This window comes from Theobroma cacao, chromosome 5 (assembly GCF_000208745.1).
Source record: "Theobroma cacao cultivar B97-61/B2 chromosome 5, Criollo_cocoa_genome_V2, whole genome shotgun sequence".
Classification (NCBI taxonomy): Eukaryota; Viridiplantae; Streptophyta; class Magnoliopsida; order Malvales; family Malvaceae; genus Theobroma; species Theobroma cacao.
This window is the reverse complement of record NC_030854.1, coordinates 37739937-37765409: the sequence shown is the minus strand read 5'-3', so window position 1 is coordinate 37765409 and position 25473 is coordinate 37739937. Positions and strand designations below refer to the sequence as shown.

Below are 25473 nucleotides of genomic sequence, written 5' to 3'. Positions count from 1 at the left end.
AATCACGCCTAGGACATATATGAAAGCAACAAGCCGAATCCAAGATCCATGTATCCATCAGGTTACAATTAGTAATTGCAAGAACATTATCAGTTTCCTCAAAAGTATCAAAGTCATCTCCAACCACGTTTGCAGTATTCTCAGACTTATTAAACTTTTCATCATCCTTGAATTTGATACAGTCTTGACGAAAATGCCCTTTCTGACCACAATTCCAGCAAGTTTTCCCTTTTGCTCTAGATTTACCTTTTCTGTCTAAGCCTTTCTCTTTACCTCTACCTCTATTTACAACCAAACCTTCTGCTTGATTTTCATTCCGAATACCACCAACTTTCTTCTTTAATTCCTTGAAATTTAAAGATGCCCTTATATCCTCGAAAGTGAGAGTGTCTCGGCCGCAAAGCATAGTATCCACGAAATTTTCATACGATGGAGGCAAATAACATAAAAGAATTATGGCTAAGTCTTCATCCTCAATTTTAACATCGATATTCTTTAAATCAAGTATAACTCTATTAAATTCATCAATATGGGTATTAACGGACGTACCTTCACTCATTTTGAGAGTATACAATCGTTGCTTCATATAAAGCCGATTCGTCAAGGACTTGGTCATATAAATACCTTCGAGTTTAAACCACACTGCAGCAGCCGATTCTTCATCCGTGACTTCTCTTAGCACCTCATCAGACAAAGCAAGGAGAATAGCACTATGTGCTTTTTCCATAAAGTCATCTTTCTCACTATCAGATAAATTCGAGGGAAGATGTTCTTTTCCCTTTAGTGCCTTCAACAGTCCTTGTTGCACTAGCCATGCGCGCATCTTAACACGCCACAAACTGAAATCGTTTCTTCCATTAAACTTTTCAATCTCATACTTGGTCTACGAAGTTGTCATAGCGAGATTCAGATTGACCAAAGACCTTGAAGCTCTGATACCAATTTGTTGTGAAAATTGTGAAATTATCTTTAAAGAGTTATCCAAGATCTTATCCAATCAATAGAATAAAGAAAGGAAGAAATCAAGCACACCCACAAGAACACAAGAATTTACGTGGTTCGGTCTTTGATGACCTACGTCCCACGGGCACAATAACAGAGAAAAATCCACTAAGAGAAAAAATCAGGATATTTACAAGAAACAGTCTCAAACTCATAACCCCTATCCCACGTACACCAAAATCACTCTCTCTAAATCTAGGTGATTATTATTCTTTAACCCATAGGGTCCCTTTATAGTATCAAATACAATAACCTGATCCTAATATAATTAGGAATCTTATCCTAATAGAATTAGGAATTGTTATTCTAGTTTAACTAGATTTAAAGACTATTTAATAAGGTATATTAGTTTAATTAGAATTAAACAATCTTAATTAAATCACAATTCAAGACTATCCTAACATAGAGTCAGTCTCTTACTTCTTCACAAAAACTGAAAGGTCTTTTAGAGAGCCTTTGTACAATTTATAGCCACAATCTTTCACAAAAATCTAATGTGTATCATAATAGTTTGCTGCTCTCAAAAGCTCGTTTGCAGAAAAATGACGGATAGGCTTAGATTTGCCATTACATAAGGCGATAATCTCCTCTAATAAACGCCCTCCATTTTTTTTTTGGTAAAAATGTCTGATCAACTCCATCTTCATGCCTCTTCACTTTCAAACATGCAAACATCTTGCCTAAGAGTGCAACTTTATATTAATATACAGTACAACAGCCATTCCAAAAAGAAAAAAATCAGTGTTAAATTGGATTGAGTTAATCAAGGTTAGCATATATGAACATGAGATGTAATGAACTGATACAAGTGAAATTATAAGTAGCTGAAAGAACAAAAATAAAAACATGCATCTGGGAGGGAGAGGGAGGAAGCACAAGATCCAATAACTCGGAGAAATAATCTTCCAAATTGAACCAAATTTGATGCAATGAAAACCCTTTTTTTTTCTGAAAATTAACTTTGATTCATTGCAGAAAGAAGAACTCTTTTACGTACAAAAAAGACTGTATTCAGCTGAGGTTTAACAGTTAGAAAACTGTCGATTGACTGGCTTACAGAAACACAACCGATATCAATAGCCTGTGAACTATACATCCCCTGCAACAAAAACTCCCTAATCATGGAGGCCATGTTAACAAAAGAAAACAAACATTACACATCGAAAAGAGCCAGACCAGATGTCTAGCATAGCGTCTCTCAAAATGCAGAACAAGTAAGAGAAGCAAAGATAACCTGCTGGGCTGTTTTCCCCTCTTACATCTCTATGCACTCTTCGCTGCTCCCAGTTGACAACAGGATAAGGTCTAAACTCCCTCTAGCATTGGAAAACACAGACAATGTATAATAGATTATCCCCCGAGGAAGCAGAATCATAATACCATACCCTCAAAACACAAGTGAGGGTGTCCCTCCATACACACTGTCATATCCACACAATCATTTGTTCTATACACCCCCATTTTAGCATAATAATCCGCCCTTTCGTTACTTGTTGCTTGCACATATACAAGTCTTCCAGGTCAACAGATAAATACCCCACCAGTAGTTTTATACTTGAGATAAAATGCAAAGTCATGACATAAACTTGGGTCACAGGAAGTTTCCTTGTCCCCAAGCAATTTTTGATATGCCTATCACTCGATTGTTTACTCTGGGTTGTTGCTCCTGATGGTTTACTTTGCCATTGAGTGCTGAAAAACATGTCAAAAGAAATATAAAATCAAGATGCTATGAAAAAAAAAAATAAAGGAGCAGCTTTGCTGCAAGGTTAAAGCAAATGGGGAAATAACATGTTTCCTCCATTAATGCATTTGTACAAAGATAAAAGATCATCAAAATGGACAAATTGTTCTTTGAAATCCCTCAATAAATGCAAAGTAAGAGGCCTAGCAGTGTGGTATACTTGCAATAACAAATTGTTCACTTTTATTCTTGTTTAATTTTGGATTAAATGAAAAACTTACATTTTCAATGAACAAATGAAGCATCACACTACACAAAACTTTAACAATTAATCAAATTAACAGAGGAATACACATCTGCAGGAGACAACTTCTGCTAAAATGTATTCACAGGATAATAAAAAATTGTGTAGGACATTTAGTAGTGGCCAATCAAACAAATACAAAGTTACTTATTATAGGATTTTTTTCAGCTACCATTGAGAAAGAGTACAGCCAAATGGGGCTAGGCTAACAAGGTGATGTAAAAGACTGATCAATTTGCTTGAGTTCTCTGCCAACCTCAATCATCGTTGGCCTCTTTTCTTCATCATAAGAGGTGCATCTATTGATAAGTGTTGCAAAATTCAACAACTGCTCCTGATCAATTCCTTCATATTTTATTCTCCAATCAACAGCATCAATGAACTTTTCAAAAGAGAGCTCCCCAATATCTAGTGTATCATCCATTGGTAAGTAAGCTAGCCCCTGTCCACTTAAAAGCTCAAATAGAAACAATCCAAACTGATAAACATCAACCTTCTCTGTTATATAACCTCTAGCCCAATATTCAGGTGGAACCCACCACCCTGTTGTTCCTATGATAGCCCTATTTACGTGTGATTGCCCTTCAGGAATAGATATACATAGTCCAAAGTCAATGAGTTTGGGGACATTGTTCTCATCCAATATGATTTTTAAGCATTTAATACCTCGATGGATAACTGGTCTAGAAAATGCAGTGTGGAGATACGCAACTGCATTTGCTAAACCTATTGCAATTTTCAACTTGCATTTCCATGGTAAAGGCTGAACATTAGTAGCAGAGATAAATGTGGAGAGTCTCTTTGTGCCAGCAAATTCATATACTATAGTTGGTGTTTCGGTCTCCAAGCAGCAACCTATAACTTTTAAAACATTCTTGTGAACACTCATTTGTGATCCGATGGCAATATCTTTGTACGGGTTTACCGTAAGAGAACTCCAGCTAGAGTCATACTTCTTCACAAAAATTGGACGGTCCGTTAGAGAGCCTTTGTACAATTTATAACCAGTATCTTGCACAAAAATCTGGTGTGCATCATAGTAGTTTGTTGCTCTCAGAAGCTCTTTTGCAGAGAAATGACGAATAGGATTAGATTTGCCATCACAAAAGGCAATAAGCTCCTCTAATAGAAACCCTACATTTTTTGAGAAAAATGTCTGACCATCTTCATCTTCATCTTCATGTCTCTTCACTTTCAAACATGCAATCATCTTGACTAAGAGTGGAACTTTATATTAATTATACAAACATGATAGTAAACAAGTATGTACAAAATCATGTAAAGGTAAAAAAAAAATTGATTGAAAATAAACAATGAAATTAACAAATTGCAATGTAAATACATATTTCCTTTCCATATGGGATAACCTCTCATTTCAATTTTATTTTCTTTTGCTGCTTTCTGAAGAAAAAAAATTATGTTTCAGTTTGATGCATAACAATCAAACTAATCAAAAGCAAACAGATCACTGATGCTGCAGTAGTAAAGACCTTGGATCCTGAATATGTAGATGGAAATCAAAGAGTTTGAAATATTTATCCATAAAAGAAAAAGATAGATTGAACTGATAAAAGTGTAGTAAATTGCTGAAAAGCAAAAACAAAAACATGAAAGGAAAAAGAGAAATGCACCTGGCAAGTTTGAATATTGAATCAAGATATAAAGGAAGCACAAGATCCAATTACCCAGAGAAACAATCTTCCAAATTGAACCAAATTTGATGCAATGAAAACCTGCAGCAGTTTTCTTTGCCTGCACATATACAAGTCTTCCAGGTCAACGGACAAATATCCAACCAGTAGTTTTATACTTGAGATAAAATGCAAAGTCATGATATAAACTTGGGTCACAGGAAGTTTCCATCACTAAGGCTAGGTAGCTTCCTTAATTATTTGGTAATTAATTGATTCAAAAACAAGATAGATTAACAAAGTCTTATTCTATTCCTCTACAATCAAAGTTATTCCAAGTCTTAGAGGTAATTAAGAGTACTTAAATTTAAATCAAGCATTGGAATTATTTATTAGGCTCCAAATCAATGAGTGGGTTGTTCTTGTCATTACAGAAAAGAATTACAGCCCAATCCATGCAGAATTTGTTTTTTGAAACCATAAAAAAAAGTTTAATATAAACCCTCGAAATCGAATGTTAATGCAATTGAACAAGCTACAGGGCATATGTACAAAATTTCATCAACCACTGCATGGGGGAAAACTTAGCAACAATTGGGACAACAAGAAGCATCCATCCCCATCTATCCAAATTACAAGATCTATGACACCTTTGAAAATCTTATTTCAAATTTACCACTTCCTTTTGAGAAAATTTCTCACTGGTGTGTTGGGTTGTGATGAGCTTCCAACTGAAGGAAGGCTTCCAGTTGATTATCTCTCTCTTCAAAGTGTTCATCATCCTTCATGAAGATCTTCAGAGGAAACTGCTATTCGCAAGAAGTTGTCATTGTCAAAGGCACTTAGACCAGAGTGAGGATCCGAAGAGAACATTGACGATGTCTCATTAGACTCAGAAGCAGTGGAGGACTGTCTCTGGTTGGGCCAGTTGTTGGAAATGGTTAACATTGAATCCTTATATTCTGTAACACGCTGCACCATTTTTAATGACTGAACCACCTCACCCGTTGTAGGCCTTGGACTTGCCTCAGGAGCAACACAAGCAGCTGCAGTTGTGCAAACCGGTACAAAATTAATCTTCCTTCGGGGACTTCCCTCCAAGCCTTGGATCAGCAAGCTCTCACAACCGGTCTTTGTCTCTCAGAATTGGCCTCGCCCAAGTGACAAGGTTCTCCTGCCCTGATGGTTGTCACATATCTACAGGCATCCTTCCAGCTCAAGCACTCAAACTCCGTAGCTGTAAAGATCACCTTTTACCAGTAGATGTTCATAGCATACTCGTGCTACATACCTTTTCCTTTGATTTTTTTTTTAATTTGCATTTTTTCCCATTCTTTTTTTGAGGCATGAAGAATCAATTCACTTCATAAAAGAAGAAAATAAAGAGAATGAATTCACTATATAAAAAAAAAAATCCAACCGGAGCTAGGATATTCTAAATGGGGTCAAACTTGAATCAAGGAGAATTAATTGTGTTTATATAAAAAAAAAATTCAAATAGAAAGCTGAAACAAAATTCAACAAGAACTAGGAAACCGAAGTGGAGTGAAACTTGTACAAGAAACCTTTCAATATATATAGCTTCGACTCATAAAGGTTATGTCAATTGTCTACTATCTTCTTTAGTTTTTCTCTTTTAAAAAGCTTTCTCCTCTCTTCTTAGCAGTAATAGAAAGAAAATCCTTAGACAATATGATATTTGGGCAAGGAATAGTGGCTGATGTTCTCACCAGCCAAATGTCTTTTTGAGGAATGATTTTGGAATTGGTTCCTGATTATTTGACAGAACGCATTGAGTTTTGGTAAGAGAGATTGAAGAACTATTTCTTTCATAGCATTCGCATCACATTTGACGAGTTCACTTCTGGCCGTTACCATCGTGGCGATGCATATATCGCTATTGAGTACTACCTTAGCTCCAAATCTGCTACACGAGCAACCAGGTTGAAAGCAGGATCTTACAAGAGAAAGGCATCTCTTTTATTTTCCTCAGACCACTATGAGGATATTGAAGATGAATTTGAAGGCATCAAGGTTACGTGGTATAAAGGAAAATATTTCCCTAATAAGGAAATAATATATAGTCGAGCTCCTGATGATAAGAATTATTACACTCTTGTGTTTCATCCTAAAGATCGGGTTATTGTAATGGAGCGATACTTAAATTATGTTTTGCAAGAAGGTAAGGTCATAAAGAAAAAGAGGAGGCAACGAAAGCTTTATATGAATTCTGACAATGGTTGGGATTACACATTGTTGGAACATCTTGCAAGTTTCGATTCTTTTGCTATGGATCCTGAAAAGAAAAAAGAGATAATCAATGATCTTATAGCATTCAGTCAAGGAAAAGAATATTACTCTAAGATTGGCAAGGCTTGGAAACGCGGTTATCTGTTATATGGTCCTCCATTAAGATTGGCAAGGCTTGGAAACGCGGTTATCTGTTATATGGTCTTCCAGGAACTGGTAAGTCTACTTTGATTTTGGTCATGTCTAATCTTTTGGGTTACGATATATATGATCTTGAGTTAACCACGTTTAAGGATAATGCCTATTTAAAAACTTTTTTGATTAACTCATCACGGAAGGGTATTTTTGTTGTTGCGGATATAAATTGTTCACTTGATATTACGTAAAAACGCAAAAATAAGAAAAATGATTCTAATTCTGATTATGAACATAAAAGTAAAAGTAAAGTTACATTATCAGGATTTTAAAATTTTATCGATGGAATTTGGTCTGCTTGTGATGGAGAAAAGATTATTGTGTTTACGACCAATCATGTAGACAAACTTGATCCAGTTTTGATTCGAAAGGGAAGAATGGATATGCATATCGAATTATCTTATTGCACTCTTGGAGGATTTAAGGTGTTGGCAAAGAATTATTTGAAACTTGACTGACATCCTCTCTTTGAAAAAATTGGAAACTTGTTGGAAGAAGTAAATATGACTCCAGATGTTTATGAGCATTTGCTACATGGCAGAGTGGGGAGAGATCCAAAGGCTTGCTTGGAGAGCTTGATAGAAGCCCTTAAAACTGCCAAGGAAGAGAAGATTGAGGAAGAAGATGCTAAAACCCTTGAAACTGTTGAGGAGGAGGCAATTGATGAAGAAATTGCCGAGGAAGAGGAGATTGAGGAAGAAGATGTTAAAATCCTTGAAACTACTGAGGAAGAGAACAAAAAGAAGGAATAAAAAGTATAATCCTTTTTTTTTTAAAGAAAAAGTCCATTTAAAAGATTTTGGTTAATTAATTATTTAAGTTTTATTTTTTGTTTTTATCTATTTTTAAATTTCTAAGGAGGTTGAGACTTAAGAGTGAATTTGACTTTTGTAGATTATTTTCAATGCTATTATTATTATTTAAGGATTTTTAATTTTATTTCTTTTCAACCCTAATTTGCCATTATTATATGCTAGTATATAATTACTAATCATTCATATAATACTTACTAAAATTTATTAATGATTATAAATATAATTTTGAATTTTAATTTATTAATTTATTAATTTAATTTTTATTCATAGCATTCATAAATATTATTTTTAATTTCTTTATTTTAAATTCAAATTTAAGTGTTTTATAAATATAAATAATCAAATTCTCATATTTAATTTTTTTATTTTTTAATCAAATTCAAATATATTATAAATAGTTATATTTTAATGGAAGATACTTTACTCATCAGTCATTCCCTAAAATTAATAGATGCATATTTGTACAATGTTATAAATTGACCTACCCTTGAGATTTAAAAAATATAAAAAAATTATTAAATTAATTAATATACATTACAGTAGAGATATGAAAGCCTCACTATAGCCATTGAGCATGTAAACTACGACAATCATCCACCTGGAATTTTACTGAATCCAATGGAATGGATATATGAACACGAGTTTTTAATTGGATTGAATAATCAAGGTTAGTTAATATAAGAACACGAGTCCAAACAAATATAAGAAGATGTATTGCACTGATAAAGGTGAAGTAACTAGCCGAAAAGCAAAAATGAAAACAGGACGGGAAGAAGAGAATTGCACCTGGCAAGTTTGAATAGTAAATCAAGATCCAATTACTCAGAGAAATCACCTTCCAAATTGAACCAAATTTGATGCAATGAAAATCTGCAGCAGTTTATTCCTTTCTCTACAGTAATTGCATGACTTTTTGTCCTACAACAGATTGAAAACAAGTATTGCTGCAGTAGCTGCTGAAAATTCATCGTGGTTTTCTCTATGAAGTTATTCAGCTATTAAGCTAAACATCAATCAATGTATCTAAGGAATACATGGAAAAGCTTTATGAAGTTGCCTTAGCTGTTTTGCAACATCAGTTATCGTTGGCCGGTCTTCTGGATTTTCCTCGGTGCAACTAAGTGCTAGCTTTGCAAAAGCTACCAATTCATCACGATTGATTCCTTCACTTGAAATTTTTTGATACACAATTTCAATTAACTGATTGCTTTCAACATAGGACTGCACAAATTCGTAACATTATATTGTGAATACATTTTGTAAAATTTATTTTCTAATAGTAAAATTTTAATTAAAATCTTTCATAAATATTATAAAACTATATGTCCCGTTGTATTTATATAGTATTGAAAGTCATATTATGAGCTTAATTAAGGTATATAGGAGATCTCATTGTCCATGATCTCTAGGATGGTTGATCATGCAACCATTATCCATTTAAGGGCAATTAACTATGATTTAATTGTCATTAAATACAAATAAAAAAAAGAATAAAAGAAAAACAAGGATTTAATCATTGCAAAAGGAGGCTTGACTTTTAGGCTTTAATTTTGTGGCCAATGATTAATCCACAATTAGCTGGCTAACATGCATGCATGTAATATTGCTTTAATTTAGTCTTTCATTCTCTTGTTTCTTGGTCTCAAGCATTTTAGATTTTTACAAAACAAGAAACAAAATATCCCTTCACAAGGGCGCCAACTAACGGCCGTATCAACCAAGCGCACCCTTTGGGAGTATCGATCCGATCTCCTGCAGGTGAACTCAACTTATTCACCTTGTTTGCACCAGTGAATTCTTGACGTGATGCCACAAATTCAAGGGGTTAGTCCACTTTTGGACTTTTGAACTTTTGCCATACCTAAAAAAAAAAAACCAACATTTGAACTTTTGAATATAATATTTTAAAAAAATTTATTCAAAAATTTTAAATAATTTTTTTATTACATTGAATTAATTTTTTTTGTTTTTGTTTTAAAATTTAATAAATTTTTATAACTAATAGTTAATTAATTATTATTAATTAAAATATTTTTTATTATTTTATATTACGCAATGCTAATGTTGTATATGACATATTATAATAAATAAAGATATGATATATAGATGTATCATCATAATATGATTATGAAACATTTTCACTTTTCACATTAAGATCATATGTGTATAAAATAACAATTAATATTTTAATTAAAGATAATTAATTAACTATTAATTATAATGATTAATTTAATTTAAAATAAAATATAAAAATTTAATTTAAAGTAATAAAAAAATAATTTTTTTTTAATTTTTTTAAATAACTTAAAAAGACTTTTTTTCATTATATCTTAATTAAATTAGTTAAATATCAAATCATTCCTTTCCTAAACTTTGGAGAGAATTACAAGAAGAGTGAAGACATAATGTTACTTTCACTACATTAAATATTAATGAAAATGCATGGCAGTTAGTTCAATTCCACGTGGCTGATGTTTATTGTGCCATCTGGAAGATTGTAAATCATAAAAAGCATGCGGGTAGCACACTGGACGAATTCCCCACAGTACCTACCAGTCTTCCCTCCATCTGTAGCTTTCAAAAGACCCGACAAAACTATCTGGAAGAACTCAAATGAATCCTTGATCTTCGCCATCACTGCAGACCTCATCTGAACTTCCTTTTTATAAGTCAAATACCCTTTATTCCAATCTATCGAAAAACCAACTTTTGTGAATGTAAATTTCATCTACAGACCCTCGAACATGTCCACCTTTGATCCTATGCCACATCTTTCAGCAGTCCAGAATTCAACAGATTTTCTTAGTACTAGCACCATCATTGCACTTACTGTCTTCTTTTCACTTCTCTGTGCTTGTATCATCATAGGACATCTACTAGAAGAGAATCGGTGGGCTAATGAATCTATCACAGCACTTCTTGTGGTATGTGAAGTTGTTCTTATTCTAGCTTAAATGGTGATTGTTTTGGTAGAATTGTGATTGACTTTGTGTGGTTTGGATGTAGGGTTTGTGTGCTGGAGCTGTGGTGTTGTTAGTGAGTAAAGGAACTAGTTCGCAGATTCTAGTGTTTAGTGAGGACTTGTTCTTCCTTTACTTGCTTCCTCCAATAATTTTCAATGCCGGGTATGGTCTTCTCTGATCATTTCAATCATTTATTGTGACTTTGATTGGTTGAAACCAATGGGTTGAAGCTAAAATTGGATCGAATGTGATATCTTTGCTGCAAAACAAGTTATTTTCCAATTGGGGTTTATGTTAATTGAACCTGGGAGATGGGATCCAGATTTTTTGTGGTTAATATGTTTGTGTCAATAAGTTTTTCTAGGGAAAATAAAGTCCCATAAATGAATATTGGAATCAGTTCTTGGTCTCTGAATTTTTGAAAATCTGGCTGCAGATTCCAGGTCAAGAAAAAGCAGTTTTTCAAGAATTTCACAATAATATTGATGTTTGGAATATTTGGCACAGTAATTTCATTCTGCCTCATATCACTAGGTAAGGTCTACTGGTCTCTTTACTAGTTACCAGGAAATTTTGATTGTTAATCCTGGAATTCATCAAAGTTGATACATACACAGATAAATAGCTTACTAATTATGTTATCTGATATTTTCTTGGAAACTTTGCAGGTGCCATTTTGCTGTTCAAGAGAATCGGTGTGACATCCCTGAGTACTCAAGATTACTTAGGTGATATAAGTGATATAATAATTCACAATCCTTCCTTTGATATGCTGCCGGCTGCGTGTTGATTCTCCTGTACTGACAGTTTCAGTTTCCTAATGCAGCTGTTGGTGCCATCTTGTCAGCAACTGATTCTGTGTGCACATTGCAGGTATGTTTGATAAAGTTCTACTGTTCGCCTAAACATAAATTTGCTATGACACTAATCTATAAATTGTTTCTTGTTGTTAAAGGTTCTCAGTCAAGATGAAACACCCTTCCTCTACAGTGTTGTGTTTGGGGAGGGAGTAGTGAATGATGCTACTTCTATTGTGCTTTTCAATTCAGTCCAGTCAATTGATTTCAGCAACATTGATGCCACAATATCATTGAAACTGTTGGGAACCTTTCTTTACCTTTTCTTCACCAGTACCATTCTTGGTATAGTAGTAAGTCATCAAGTTTGGTTGCTTAAATTACTGAAAGATTTTTCAATGAATATGCTTGCTTTCTTCCTTTAATTTTCTATACGTCTTATGAGGATGGGGTTTTCAGATGCTTTGAGGATGAGATGATGGCAAGGTAGAAGATGATTGAGGAATTGCATACTAGATTATCAAAAGCTAGAGCAAGTTTTTTCTTTTTCTTACAGTCACAGATCTAGGCTAAGTCCATCTCTTGAATTTTCTTGTTTCTTCCACTCAAGAACAAGTTTCTTCCTTTACTGTTATTCAGATAGATGACATTAACAAGCGATCTGGTGTTTATTTGTGCAAAAATGCATCATTCAAAGTCCAAAATTTCCCTGGTTAGGACTTTGAGCATTAGCCAGAGTCAGATAGCCAAATCAGCCTCACAAGTTTATCTTATTTCTTGCTAAATTTGAAGTCAGTACTTTGAGGGGGCTTGATAAGGCTTCAATATATGCTAACATGCTTTCATTCTGATGTTTCAGGCGGGTCTTTTAAGTGCTTTTATCATAAAAACGCTTTACTTTGGAAGGTATGAAGGAGTATCCTGTTTCAGCCATTTGTTGAAGCTAATGTTACTAAAAGTTGTTCTAGACCAATGAGATAATTCCCTCTGTTCTTAAAATATAGGCATTCAACAGACCGGGAAGTTGCACTTATGATGATCATGGCTTATTTGTCATATATGTTGGCTGAGGTACAAATAAGAGAATCTGAAAGTCATCTATTGATTCCATTTCCTTTTCTTTTTCTTTTTTAGAAAGAAAAAATCACAATGAAATTGCCACCGAAAAGCATGTCTAAGATTTGGATTCAAATCTAGCATTACAGATGGGTTATCTCTGCAAATCATGACTTGGCAGTGGATTTCTTAAAGGAATAAACTTATTTTCTTCTTGCAGCTACTGAGTCTCAGTGGGATTTTGACAATTTTCTTCTGTGGCATTGTCATGTCACACTACACATGGCATAATGTTACTGAAAGCTCGAGGGTAACAACAAAGTAAGAGCATTCTCTCTTTCTTTTCTTCCCTGATATTTGAAGATGCATCTTTGAGCATAACTGTCACCAAATCTTGTTAGTTAATCAGTATGGAAGACTTCTAAATTGTCCTAGTAAATTGGTTGGTTTTAATAGTTTGGTAACAAGTCAGAGAACATAAATTTGAGAATGCGTCACAATATCAGAGGTTTTGCTGCAAATTCTATCTAACCTGACCTGTTGGTCTAAAGATGTGTGCATAAGCGCATATGCACTTACATTTATGTACCCGAATAGTCTTAAAATTTCTATTCAGTCCATGAATATGTTAAGTAATTCGTAGACATTGCATTTGGATGGGTTTAAAGAACTTGTTCGACTTCAATTTAAGATGATCTCTCACCTTAAAACTGATATTCTGACAAGTTATTAGTTGCTGCAACTTAATATTGTCCTCTGGCCAATGGTTCTAATATGTGCTATAGATAGAGGTTGAACAAGTTTGATGGATTTCCTATGAGATGCTTTAATCCTCATTCCTCATACTGGTTGATGATTTCAGGCATGCATTTGCAACAATTTCATTCATTGCAGAAATATTTATATTCCTTTATGTTGGCATGGATGCGTTGGACATTGACAAATGGAAAGCCAGCAGTGCAAGGTAATTTTCTCTTTTTGATGTATCATTTGATCAAATACTCAGTTGCTAAATATGGAATTTGCTTGAGTAAGCAGCTAGAATATCTTATGATTCTAACTTGCATCATATATTCTGGATTCAGTGCAGGAACTTCTGTTGCTGTCAGCTCAACGATGTTTGCATTGGTGTTGGTTGGAAGGGCAGCATTTGTATACCCTCTGGCAAATTTCACAAACTGTATCCGGAAACGAGACAGTACAAAGATTGAGTTTAGACAACAGGTGATAATTGCAACCATCCAAGCATTTTTAGCCATTGTCAAACAGTTCCTGTTCCAAAACTTTGCTAACTCTTTGAATTCTCAGTTTATAATGTGGTGGGCAGGCCTCATGAGAGGTGCAGTTACCATTGCACTGTCTTATAACCAGGTGAGTTGTCATACTCCTAATTTTAGTTTATCAGCTTAATTTGCTGCTTTCTTTGTTGATATTAACATACTCAAATGCAGTTTTCGAACTCTGAGGATTTATCGACACACGATTCAGCTCTAATGATCACCTCTACCATAATTGTAGTCCTGTTTAGTACAGTGGTAAGTTATTAGTTTAACATCCTGTTTTTCTGCAACATGTTGAACTCGTCCTGCCAGGAACACTAATATGGGGATTTTCCCATTCTCCAACAGGTCTTTGGTTCCATAACCAAGCCTTTGATCGAAGCAGTGCTGCTAAGACATGCAAAACCCAACATCTCAGACGCTACTGATATCCCTAGCCTGGAAGACTTAAGAATCCTGTTCATTGAGAATGGTGAACCAAGTGACTTGGCAGAGAATCAACCACCACCAGCAGTCCCCAAGAGAAGTAGTTTGAGGTTGCTAATGACTCACCCTACATGGACTGTCCACTACCTGTGGAGAAAATTTGATGACAGATTCATGAGACCAGTTTTTGGTGGAAGGGGATTTGTTCCATTTGTACCTGGTTCACCCACTGGTGCAGCTGATGAACCTTCAGCACGGCATTAGAACGGAATTTTCCATTTTTTTGATTTGTTGATTATGTTCTATTAATTTCTTTTTCCATGCCTCACAATAAAATCTTATGAGTATTATTTTTGTAAAGTAGTGTCAATGTAATTAGGAAAAAAAGAAATAATCATAACACAAGTTTTGTTATATAAATTTGAGAAAAATATTATGTATTCATGAAATTTTAAGAAATTTTAATTTATAATAAATTTTGATTGAAAATGAAATTTATTTACAGTTAAGAGTATGGATTAACATAGATCCAATCAAGAAATTGAAACTTAATTTATATTTTAAGAAATATTATTGAGTAATCGTGAATAATTAAATTACCGTAATTTATAAATTTATTAGGTTATTATTGCTTTATAGTTAACAGCACCAGGCCCATTGAGCCCAAAATGGTTATGCTGCATTGATCTTGATACATCCGCGTAGTACCACATACTTTCTCCTTAAACCCTTGAAGAATTTCAAACAAAACCTCTCTCTCTCTCTCGAATCAGCAGCATCAAATTAAAACTATTGAGAATTTGAAGTTCGATTTTTATGAAAAGGATGGCTCTTTTACGAAGATTCAACACGATTCGTTCTCTTTATCAAACCTTTGAGCTTCGAGAATCTTCTTCTTTTCTGTAAGTTCTTTTTTTCTTCTTGGAATTTACCACCTTGGGTGCTTCAAAAATTGAAAGAAAAATCTTCAATTTTCGAAGTTGTTTTGATTTTTCTTTAGCTTTATTGAAATAAGGGAAATCTATTTGTGTTTTAGGTATTTGGGTTCGTCTTACATTTCTTGAGAACTTATTATACAATGCTCTGTTTGGTTACTGGGGAAAATGAAGGAAGACGGGGGGACATTGGATAGAATATAGAAGAATCCCTTTTTCAATTAAAGGGTATTTTTTTTCCTTATTCCCATTTTTTTGGTATTAAAGCATTGATTTTTTGCTTTTTCAGACTCAGGAGTTCTAGAAGCTATATCACAGGAAGTTCAAATGGTTAGACAAATTTTTTTTGTCAATTTCTATGGAATACCATAAGCTTAGTTTATTTCATCAGCTATTTTATTTGTCACAAAGAAAAGGGCTTCTTTTGATAAAAAATTTAACTCGCTTTCATTGTTCTCAGTTCCTCAATTCTACAGCCACGGCGCATCTTCTTGTCTATATAAGACAGATACTAATGCTCTTCCATGGACTTGTAGAAGCGCTATGACACTTCGTTCTACCATGGTAACATTCCGTAGTATGAAATGCAAAGTCAGTTTATTCTTTTTTGTGTTGGAGCTCCTGATTTTAGATTGCGAAGGCAGTTAATTGGTGCCTTTTTCCGATCTGATTTTAGGCTGCTGAATTCTTGATCTTTTTGAATGACAAAAAGTCTGTAAGCACACAAGCAAAAGCCCCTGCACAAGCACGGCAAATGGTCAGTGGCACCTTCTGAACTGGCCGTACTCTAATTTCTACCTTTCTATTTAGATTGGTACTGGTGGACATTTCCTTTATGGTGCATTATTATCATACATCTCATAGGCATATATGTTTTTTATTTGTTCTTAGTTGGACCATAGATGAATTTATAATGGTTTTTATTATTCTATGATTTATGATGTTCACAGTAAATTAAACCTATGCTCATGTCTTTTTAATGCAGGGAGCTCTTAAAGTGTCTATGACCAGCCCTGGATTTGTCTATGAACCTTATGCACCTGGCGAACCAATCTCATTTTGGAAGAGGTTAGTCTGATTTCTGTAAAGTTGTTATTAAAGCCTACAGGTATTGCTATTTAGGTTTTTAACTAAGTCAAAAGCATCAAACTTAGTTTAAAAAGAATTTTTCCAAAAGTGCCCATAGCACTATTTTTAAGGTCAACTGTCTATTTTGTTGAACCTTATGGTCAAGCTTCTTTTTGAGAATTAATGTGAAGATGCAGATAAAAGGAAATGCGTAAAATTGAATTGCGAGGCTGTCATTTCAATACATAGCTTTTCTGAGAACCAGTTTAATAGCTTTCAAGAAAGCCAATTTATTATGGTCAACTGAAAGTTCAAAAATGTTCTGGTCACCATGTCTCTTACCGACATGGATGTGTAATGCGATTCTGTGAAAGTGAAAAAGCAAAATTTCTATCAAAGGAGGGCGAATTAGTCCAACTTCAAGATGCAAAATTTGTAGTAGAATTGTAAAAATCACATGGTTCATTCTCATTAGACTTATGTTCTTGTAGTGCCTTGCCAATTGAACTCACTTCCTAAAATAGATCATGAATATACTTATTCCCTCAGCTGTCTTCTGATCTCTTGTGTATTAGATATTTCACAAGAAGCGGTTGGAGAAGAACAAAGGATGATATCAAGTCGGAGGTAATCATCTTGCATGCTTTATACAGTCTGTTCTAAGTTCTAACTCAAGTGGATAGTCTTAAACACCCTTGCTTTATGATGCCATGATGACCATCCTTTTTGTGACAATAGCTGGCCATCTTGCATGCTTTATACTATTGTTTTTCCCAAAGATCTCCCTTCTTCCTCTTTCTTTTAATATCCTAAGTACAGAATAATGGTAATGTGAATCATGTGCAAATTGCAATGTAGGAATGCAGATATGGACTTAGAGAGATCCACTGTATCATTATCTAATAAGTCACATTCCAGATTCTTGTTTGCAGCTCAAAAGTGCCTATGCCATTGCCAAGTTAAGGAGATCTGGATACTCAAAAAACCAGTTCTATAAGGAGGCCGTTGAACTATTCAAGGAGGTATGCATAATGCTAATACTATAAATTTGTGCAATAGGTTCATCACCTAGGTTTGTGGTTATCATTGCCTGAGAAAGAGAAGGGGTGGGGGTTGTTGCACCGACCTAAGGTGTTCTGCAATCTATATGCCAATTTGCTTTATTTTATATTTTCTTGTGGTATTGCTTATAAACTTCCACTGCTGTTCTTTCTCTCCATGCTGAAATACTTTTCACTTCTCACAGATAAACACTCTAATGGCGAATGGTGACAAAACAACATTACGAAAAGTAGTTACAGAGAATATGTTCTCTGTAAGTTTTTATTCCTTTACATGCTGTCATGCTTTTGCTTCTCTAAGATTTTTATGTTTAATTCTATTGCATGTATTAATTTATACTTATCGTTCTTGATACATTCTTTGACTTCTAATAGGCACTCAAGAATGAAATTAAGAAAAGGGAATCTGTCTGGAGTCAGGTTTACTGGGAGATGGTTGAACCTATTGTTAAAATACGAACTTTGCGAGCTCGACTGGTTAGCATCCAACTTATCATTTGTTTAGGTGTTGATCTTCCCCATGTTGTATTTGAAGTCTTACTTTTCTATGAACTAAATAGAAAAACTCAGATCAGGATGATCAGACAAAGGCTGCTGAACCATGCTTGCAATGTGTGTTTGGTAGGAAGAAATGTTATATGGCGTTTCGGTTTGATTATTTTCAATTGCCATGAACCCTTAACATTGCAGTAGTAGTTGATACTTTTCTTTAATAATTTATGTATGCATTGTGGTTGGAAATGGCTTCGTTTGTTTATGAATGCATTTTATATTATATAACCTGTGGAATGCGATTGTAATATGGTGGATTTCCTATGCTTTTTGTATCATAAAGATGCGTCTGTGAAAAGAGTGGAAACGTACAGATATGAAACCCTGATCTTAATTAATTGACAGCACCTTTGTTTTATTTTAACTAATGGCCTGCCGTCTGATGATTGTATATTACAGATTGGTGTTGATAAGAATGACATAAATAAAGCTTTCATACAACTTACTCTTGAGTTTCTGTCTAAGCAGGTAAACTGACTCTACTTTAACTTCCTCTAAATCTTTGTATGGTGGCACATTACACGTTTATACATATTGATGAACCTATTTAAAGCATAGCACAGTCTGCTCAAGCAAGATTGCAGCTATACCTAACATGACTGACAATTTTATATTTTGTTGTTTCTTGGCTAAAATTTTTCCTTTATTATTGATGCGCAGCAACAATTGTAGAAGACAGCTTCTTAATTTCCTCTAATAGATATAAGTATGGTCATTGGTTGACCTGGATAATGTCTCTGTTGTTTTGGCAGAAATTTGAAGCATATGATTCAAAAGGTGCTGTTGTTGCTGGAGATAGAACTAAGGAGGTATTGATTGTTAGTAATATTAGCATGACATAGATTCTTGATTCTTTCCTCTCTTTATAGTCCATCTCCTTTTGATTGATTTAATTTGTTGCAATATTCTAACTATTAGATAGAAGGATTTTAAGAGTCTAAGTGGTTAGGAATCTCTTGAGGGTTAATTTAGATTGGTCAGATACTTGAAGATTCTGCAATTAACCAACTCGAAAGGTTATATTATATAAACAAAATGAACATAACAGAAACAACTGTGGATCGAAAGGCATTCACAGAGTCATGTCTTTACTTAGATGATATACTTTTCACTTGCATTGGTGTATTCATGTATCACTACTCGTTTTTTAAGTGTGGTCTCCTCTGCATAAGTGTTGCATGGAATTCTTGCTTCTTTGTGTTTCGCCAGGTCCTTGTTCGTGATATCTGGGTATTTGAGAAGTCTCTCTTTCATCCTGGAGCTTACTGGCGTCTTTGTGGGCGAATCAAAGTGTGAGCCAGCTATTATTGACTGCAGACCAATATTTGCCATGCTGATGACGAATAATTAATTTACTCTTACCCAATTTTGTTTGCTGGTCGTATTGTAAGTTATGCAATCTGTATAATACATGTATTCTATTCATTTTGATCGACTCAATTTTTGAAGTGAATTCTTTAAAGAGTAATAATGACTGGCAGTTTACAGCTTAATGTCATATCTTTCAAATTCCTCCTCTCAAGCAATCCTTGTTGTTCTTATGGAGTTCTTATCGACAAATCATCAAATGCCCATCTTCCCACCTCGGGGGAAGAGGAAGAACTAGTGCAGATTCAGAATTATATTCCTGTATTCATATTGCATCAATAATGGCTTTGTCCTTATTAGTAATCTTAACTTGTTAAACAATTCCTTTCTGATATTCTTGCTAGCCTCTGATGCTTTGTATAGAAGCAATAAGGTAGACAAAAACTTCGGGTTTAGAACAAAGTAAGTCCTTAAAGGAAAGGAAAGTATTTCTCCTTACTTCCAAGAAAAGTATTCCTCACCATTCATCAGAATTAACATTCCCCTCCATTCCCATTTGCAGATCACATTCTAAAAGAATTATATTTCCTTAATGAAATATCCCACAAAAATGGTTCAAAGCTTTCTTGGCCTTTGCCACAGGCTCTACGACTTCATCATTGAATGTCTAGCAACATACGCCATGAGAAGTGTAACGTTAGGCCAAAGTTCTCATCAGGCTTCAGCTCAGGAAACACCATTTGAAGTTGCAAGTTTGCAGGACAAAGTAGAGCCAGATCCAGCCCATGATCATAAAAAAGTTGCTCAAGAAATACCATTTGAAGATGCAAGTTTGCTGGACAAAGTAGAGCCAGATCCAGCCCATGATCATAAAAAAGTTGCTCAAGAAATACCATTCGAAGATGCAAATTTGCAGGACAAAGTAGAGCCAGATCCAGCCCATGATCATAAAATGCCTGCTCAAGAAATGGGCGGTCATGCTAGCGTTTCCTCCGAACCATCCAAGGAAAAGGAAAATGAAGAGGAAGCTGCAACTCGAGCTCAAGCTCCAAAGAAAATGGTCAGCATAAATGACAAGGTAGAGGAGATGGCAGCAAGCAGGAAGAAAAGTAGAAAGAAGAAAGGAACAGAAAAAATGGGTTCATTTGACCAAGAAATAGATGAGCCAAAACCTTTGAAATCGATTTTAAAGCCGGGTATCTAAGCTCGATGAGAATTCATATATATGAACTTGTAGCAGCAGTTTGGGGTTTAGCTCATTTGCCTTCTGCTTTGTTCATTCTATATTGTTGGCTAGGGAGATCGCCAAGATAACCTATTAATCTTAACAAATACTAAGATAGGTGTTATTTTGTAACTTGTACAGAAGTGAAAACAAAGCATAATAAATCTTTTCAAGTTGGTTCAGTTTCTTCCATTGATTATAGATGTTTCCTTATGGTTTGCTTGAGAAACATTCCTAATCCATAATCCTTTTTCACAAGGCCGGCAGCAAGAGCCAAAACCACAGTTGAATGCAAATCATGTTGTATTTGCATTGAGAAGTAATGCACTATTGAACTGCACTAAACTTCAGCTTTGATGCAGTTGTCACAGGCCAGTGCAACACACCCTTCAGCACAATCTGTGGCTTGAGGTGACTGCTTTTATGCTAGGATGATTAACAGTCTCTACTGTTTGTGGACTGCTGATGCTCCTATTAAACTCATTGCTGAAAGAAAGAAAGATTTGGATGAATTTTCTTTGCTAACAGAAAAGGAAATCGCTTCCATTTTAGAGGTATGACTGTTTGCTCCTATGTTGCTGATGAATAAGCTTATTGATGATTTAGGATTGAGGTCTTTCACCTGAAGAAACTGCAAATTATCCTCACTGTAGCATCGACTTGCTCCTCTTTGCATCCTTCTTTGGTTCTTTTTTCAATCTCTTAAGTTACAGTCTTTTTCTTTGTAAATGAATTGCAAATTATAAACTTGAAATTAGAAAAAGACGGCAGGATAATTACAGATGAACTTTGGGAATAGATATTATTATATCACAGAACTTTCGAATTCAAAGAATCAGTATCTACATCAATTTTTTCTGCTATCATCATCTGAGTCAATATCAACCTTTGTGACATCTTCATCTGAGTCTAATTGGTGGTCAAAAAATGAGTTCAGATAGTAGCTACAATGATCATTCCAACTAGCCTTGTCGGAGTGGATTCGCCATTTCTGGTCTTCGATCATTTCTGGGGAGAGTCCCCATTCTAGCAACTCTTCATCGGTGTGATGGATTGCTAAGCTATATTCTCCACCATGTCCCAATTCCATAACTCGAATCTCACAATTGCCTAGATTATTCAAGAGCTCGAATTGCTTAACCGTCCACTTGAACCACTTCATCAAAAACACCCGTGCGGCTAGCCCGTGTGAGATTATTATGAGATTCAAGTCATGAGAAGGATCATTGTGAAGCCTGTTCAAGTCTATGTCTCTCCATAGAGATTCAAGAAAACCTGCAAAATTCAACATCTTTTTTCAATTTTTCTTCCATCAATCCCACCCTAAGTACTACATAACAGAAGCATTTGCTAAGATTAAAGAATCCATCCCTTCGTCTCATTTTAACATTGTACAAACCATAATTTAGACCCACAGGTGTGTTTCCAATAGATAAAATCCCCTTGAAAATTCAGAGTCACATCTGGTTCAATCCTACTTTCCTTAATTGAAGACTTTCAAAGCCATTAAACATAATTATTCTTAATTCATTCAAATTCTACACGGATGCAATGACAAAAATCAAGCCCCCTCCCTAACCAAAGGGGAGGCAAACAATTTCAGAAGAGTTACTCTTAAGAGGCATGCACAACCATCTTAAAAAGAATCAAAATCACCCATAAAGTAAAAAAAAAAAACTGTCTCAGCTTGTTCCCTAGCTTCAATTTGTTAAGATTAGAAAAATATACATATATCAAAGCAATGTATGCTCATACATAGTCAAGGAAGCAATAAAAGAAATCTTTTCTCTCAAAGATTCAAAGCAGAGAGATGTAGCCAAGAAAAAAAACAAAAAGACACTTTATTTTGAGATCTTCTTCCTACATTGATTTTAACAGTCTTATTTTTCCTTTCTTCTAGCTTTCACAATCAATGAAAGAACTTTCAATGTCAGTATCAACTTACTAAACTACTATAAATTACCACTACTACTTCCTTTTTCTTTCAGCATCAATTTGCTAAATGCCCATGAACCAATTCAAATCAACTAACAAACTTATTAACTAGCTGACAGACTAACTAAAGAAACAAAAAGCATCCTACTTCTCTGCAACTAAATTGCTTGTATTAACTCAGAAATTCAACTTAAACAAAAGAAGGATAAAAAAGACAGCGAAAAACAGCTAAAAAATCAGAAAACTTCTTCAAAAGTTTGAACTTTTAACAACAATTCAAAAACCATTCAATTTCCCATTTCCAAATCACCATTTGTTTCTCAAAAGAAACTCAATTTCCTAACCACCCTTTAATCAAAATGCAAACTTTACATTTGAAAAACTCAGGGATGGAAGAAACTTACTGGAAACACGATCAAAAACATCAGCAGCAGATTCACCTTCAGGGAACCTATAAAAGAACCTTCCAAACTTTTCCCTCGTCTCCTTTATAACTTTCATCCTTCCCTCCACCTGAAAATTCCCAAAGTCCTGTTCTCTAATCCTACACTCTTCCCTTACCCCAATCACCCTTTTCTTGGAAAACGATTTCCCGATCTCCCGTAGCGTGGATAGGGTGCGCTCGTAAGGAGAGACGTAGAAGTAGACCCGCCAATCAGAGCAAGACCCGTGGCCGGAGATGAGGTCCCGGAGATGGGAGCCTGCCTGGCGGGCTTGGGCACGGCCTTGTTCGGTTAAGGAGATCTTGTGGTCCGGGGTTGTCGAGTAGGCCGAGGTGTCTAAGTTGCCATCGGATTCACCATGCCGGACCAGGATTATGCGTTTGGGTAACAGCCTGCAGTTATGGTGGTTAAGGTTATTCTCTTGCATTTCTTTCTTTCCTTTCTTGGTGGGTTTTTTCTGGTATAAACAACAAAGGTTTTGGTATAGTAAACTCGATTTCTTGAAGTTGGCAAAGGTGGGAATTTGGGATTGGGTAGAAACTCAAAGAATGTTGGATAGAGTAAAAAAGGCTTTAATGTTCCTCCTATTTATCGTGCTTTGCTTGGTGAGCTTTTCTCCAAGAAATCTCTTTCTTTATCTTAAATTATGGGAATAAGATTCCATTCGTCTTTCTTTGTTTTCACATTTCAACAGTTCTACGGGGAACTTGGGATTTCTTTACCCTTTTCATCAAATGTATTTCTTAGTTTTATTGGCACTTTCCTCCATTTACGAACTTTTTATTCTATATTTCTCTTTATATATTTAAGACCCAATTTCAAGATAGCTATATAGATTTAGATCCAAACCCAAAAAATATAATGTAGATTTAGATTTGTTAAGCAGACAAGGATTGAATGCAATCACATGCATATTAAATTTTGAAGTGATCATCATATTCACAACACGAATACAATAAAAGACATATACATCAATTAATTAGTCTTTTCATAGTTTCATCAAAACGTGTTAATGAGTGGAATTCCAAAAGTATTCACCGACTTGTTTGAACAGTTGATGACATCCATGCCAAATTTCAAGCTTCAAACTTCTTTGTGATGGGAAAAGAAAATACTTACTAATGTTATTGCTATTTTACAATTTATTTCTTGGCAATTTTCTAGACCCTTTTGGTTTTTCTTGATTCAACTCTGTAATGGGTTCAGAGTTAAACTGTTGTATGCATTTTCCTATTGCATACCCAAGGTTCAAATAAATTGAAAAATGAGGGGAAATTAATTGTGCTTTTTATACCTTTTTCTTTTAATTTTGGGATCAATTTAACTAGAACTTGGCTGGCAACAACTGTTTTAAGGATTTGCTTGAATCTTACAGCTCTGACAAAGATTGGATCAGGATGGAGATGCATATCCTATTGCTGTACTATCAATTTTGACATGTCAAACCTGTTTCCCTGTTGGCCACCTAGGCTGGCACGGCGGGCCTCAAGGAAAGGAAGAAAGAAGGGGAAGGAGTCTTTTGCCCGTAAAAGCAAAGAGAGAAAGCTTTTTCCATTTTGACTTGTGGTTTATATCATCCATGTGTGGAAAAAACAATGAGAAAATTTCCCCTTTCTTAGAGCAAGAATTCATACACCTTTGACCAAAAAAATATTGGTGGCTCAAAGCAGTTTTTACTTTTCACACCAATGCTAAGGAAATATGTCAATATTAAATTTGACAATTTTAAATATAACACGTTAACACGATACAAGAAAATATAGATTAAATAAATTTTAAGTTTAATCTTAACATATTTCATGTTTAATTATATATGACACATTAAGATACAAAAATTTTCATATCTTAACATATTAGACACAACAAACACGTTTCAAACACATTTAAAACACATTTAAACATGTTTACTTAATCTTGTTATCGTATTTAATCGTGTTATCGCGTTTAAACGTGTATACGTGACATATTTATTAACTTTTTAAAAATTAATAGTTAAAATTTTTTTTAATCTTATATAAATAATTTTAAATAATTATTTTAATAAGTTTTTTTTTAATTTTATAAAGAGTATAATGTAATTATACATGCTCAATCCTAATTTTTAGCTTTTGATGATTATTTGATATTATTATAATTTTTGTTTTGTTATAATTATTTTTATAATTATAGATTTTAAATTTAAATAATAAAATTATATTTAATTATAAATATTTTTATTTAATCGTGGTAAATATGTTAATCATATTAAACATGTTATTAATCGTGTCGTGTCGCATATTAATACGTTTAATAAACGTGTTTATCGTATCGTATTATGTTATACGTGTATTAAATATATACATATATATATTTTAATTTTAAAATATAAATATTAAATATATCATATTTATATTTAATCTTAATATATTTCATATTTAATCGTATCTGATATTTTTATAACACGTTAACACGAATAGTAAGTCTAACCAATACCCATCAGCTTTTCCTTTTGCTGTGAGTTGACATCACTTCTCCGCCAATGCCATGCTGATAGGTGGAAAGAC

The 25473-nt window shown here is 34.3% G+C and overlaps 5 protein-coding genes and 1 pseudogene across 6 annotated transcripts; 4 read left to right on the top strand and 2 right to left on the bottom strand.

Moving 5' to 3' along the window:
- LOC18600354 (non-functional pseudokinase ZED1) lies at positions 2934 to 4766 on the bottom strand. 2 transcript variants are annotated; one of them, XM_018120820.1, is made up of 2 exons: positions 4622 to 4766; positions 2934 to 4205 (listed from the first exon to the last, which is right to left on the bottom strand). In XM_018120820.1, exon 2 carries the CDS (start codon positions 4198 to 4200, stop codon positions 3196 to 3198), a length of 1005 nt encoding a protein of 334 aa, XP_017976309.1. In that variant the 5' UTR covers positions 4201 to 4205; positions 4622 to 4766; the 3' UTR covers positions 2934 to 3195. The 2 variants fall into 2 exon arrangements, with proteins under 2 accessions (XP_017976309.1, XP_017976310.1); XM_018120821.1 differs by having other exon boundaries at positions 2934 to 4200.
- Positions 6314 to 7818, top strand: LOC18600352 (annotated as a pseudogene).
- On the top strand, positions 10417 to 14763 carry LOC18600351 (sodium/hydrogen exchanger 1). Its single transcript, XM_018121156.1, has 14 exons — positions 10417 to 10805; positions 10888 to 11006; positions 11281 to 11378; positions 11513 to 11572; positions 11671 to 11717; positions 11800 to 11994; positions 12501 to 12547; positions 12646 to 12712; positions 12918 to 13018; positions 13560 to 13661; positions 13783 to 13921; positions 14006 to 14068; positions 14149 to 14232; positions 14326 to 14763. The coding sequence occupies exons 1-14, from the start codon at positions 10626 to 10628 to the stop codon at positions 14665 to 14667; spliced, it is 1644 nt and encodes a 547-aa protein (XP_017976645.1). The 5' UTR covers positions 10417 to 10625; the 3' UTR covers positions 14668 to 14763.
- Positions 15124 to 19512, top strand: LOC18600350 (39S ribosomal protein L45, mitochondrial). Its single transcript, XM_007030727.2, has 12 exons — positions 15124 to 15305; positions 15628 to 15668; positions 15799 to 15902; positions 16015 to 16095; positions 16324 to 16406; positions 16982 to 17033; positions 17339 to 17428; positions 17653 to 17721; positions 17843 to 17944; positions 18419 to 18487; positions 18772 to 18828; positions 19229 to 19512. Exons 1-12 carry the CDS (start codon positions 15220 to 15222, stop codon positions 19313 to 19315), a joined length of 921 nt encoding a protein of 306 aa, XP_007030789.2. The 5' UTR covers positions 15124 to 15219; the 3' UTR covers positions 19316 to 19512.
- Positions 19723 to 20737, top strand: LOC18600349. The gene has a single exon (XM_007030726.2). It carries the CDS (start codon positions 19920 to 19922, stop codon positions 20529 to 20531), a length of 612 nt encoding a protein of 203 aa, XP_007030788.1. The 5' UTR covers positions 19723 to 19919; the 3' UTR covers positions 20532 to 20737.
- LOC18600348 (phosphoglycerate mutase-like protein AT74) lies at positions 21282 to 23632 on the bottom strand. The gene is made up of 2 exons (XM_007030724.2): positions 22892 to 23632; positions 21282 to 21827 (listed from the first exon to the last, which is right to left on the bottom strand). The coding sequence occupies exons 1-2, from the start codon at positions 23355 to 23357 to the stop codon at positions 21400 to 21402; spliced, it is 894 nt and encodes a 297-aa protein (XP_007030786.1). The 5' UTR covers positions 23358 to 23632; the 3' UTR covers positions 21282 to 21399.

Coding starts and splice junctions, on each gene's coding strand:
- LOC18600350 (XM_007030727.2), top strand. CDS start 15,220: ATGAAAAGGATGGCTCTTTTACGAAGATTCAACACGATTCGTTCTCTT. Junction 16,407..16,981: donor CCAATCTCATTTTGGAAGAG/GTTAGTCTGATT, acceptor CTTGTGTATTAG/ATATTTCACAAGAAGCGGTT. Junction 17,945..18,418: donor GAACTTTGCGAGCTCGACTG/GTTAGCATCCAA, acceptor TGTATATTACAG/ATTGGTGTTGATAAGAATGA.
- LOC18600348 (XM_007030724.2), bottom strand. CDS start 23,357: ATGCAAGAGAATAACCTTAACCACCATAACTGCAGGCTGTTACCCAAA. Junction 21,828..22,891: donor TGTTTTTGATCGTGTTTCCA/GTAAGTTTCTTC, acceptor TGAATTTTGCAG/GTTTTCTTGAATCTCTATGG.
- LOC18600354 (XM_018120820.1), bottom strand. CDS start 4,200: ATGATTGCATGTTTGAAAGTGAAGAGACATGAAGATGAAGATGAAGAT.
- LOC18600351 (XM_018121156.1), top strand. CDS start 10,626: ATGTCCACCTTTGATCCTATGCCACATCTTTCAGCAGTCCAGAATTCA. Junction 11,573..11,670: donor GAGTACTCAAGATTACTTAG/GTGATATAAGTG, acceptor TTCCTAATGCAG/CTGTTGGTGCCATCTTGTCA. Junction 14,233..14,325: donor TAGTCCTGTTTAGTACAGTG/GTAAGTTATTAG, acceptor ATTCTCCAACAG/GTCTTTGGTTCCATAACCAA.
- LOC18600349 (XM_007030726.2), top strand. CDS start 19,920: ATGAAATATCCCACAAAAATGGTTCAAAGCTTTCTTGGCCTTTGCCAC.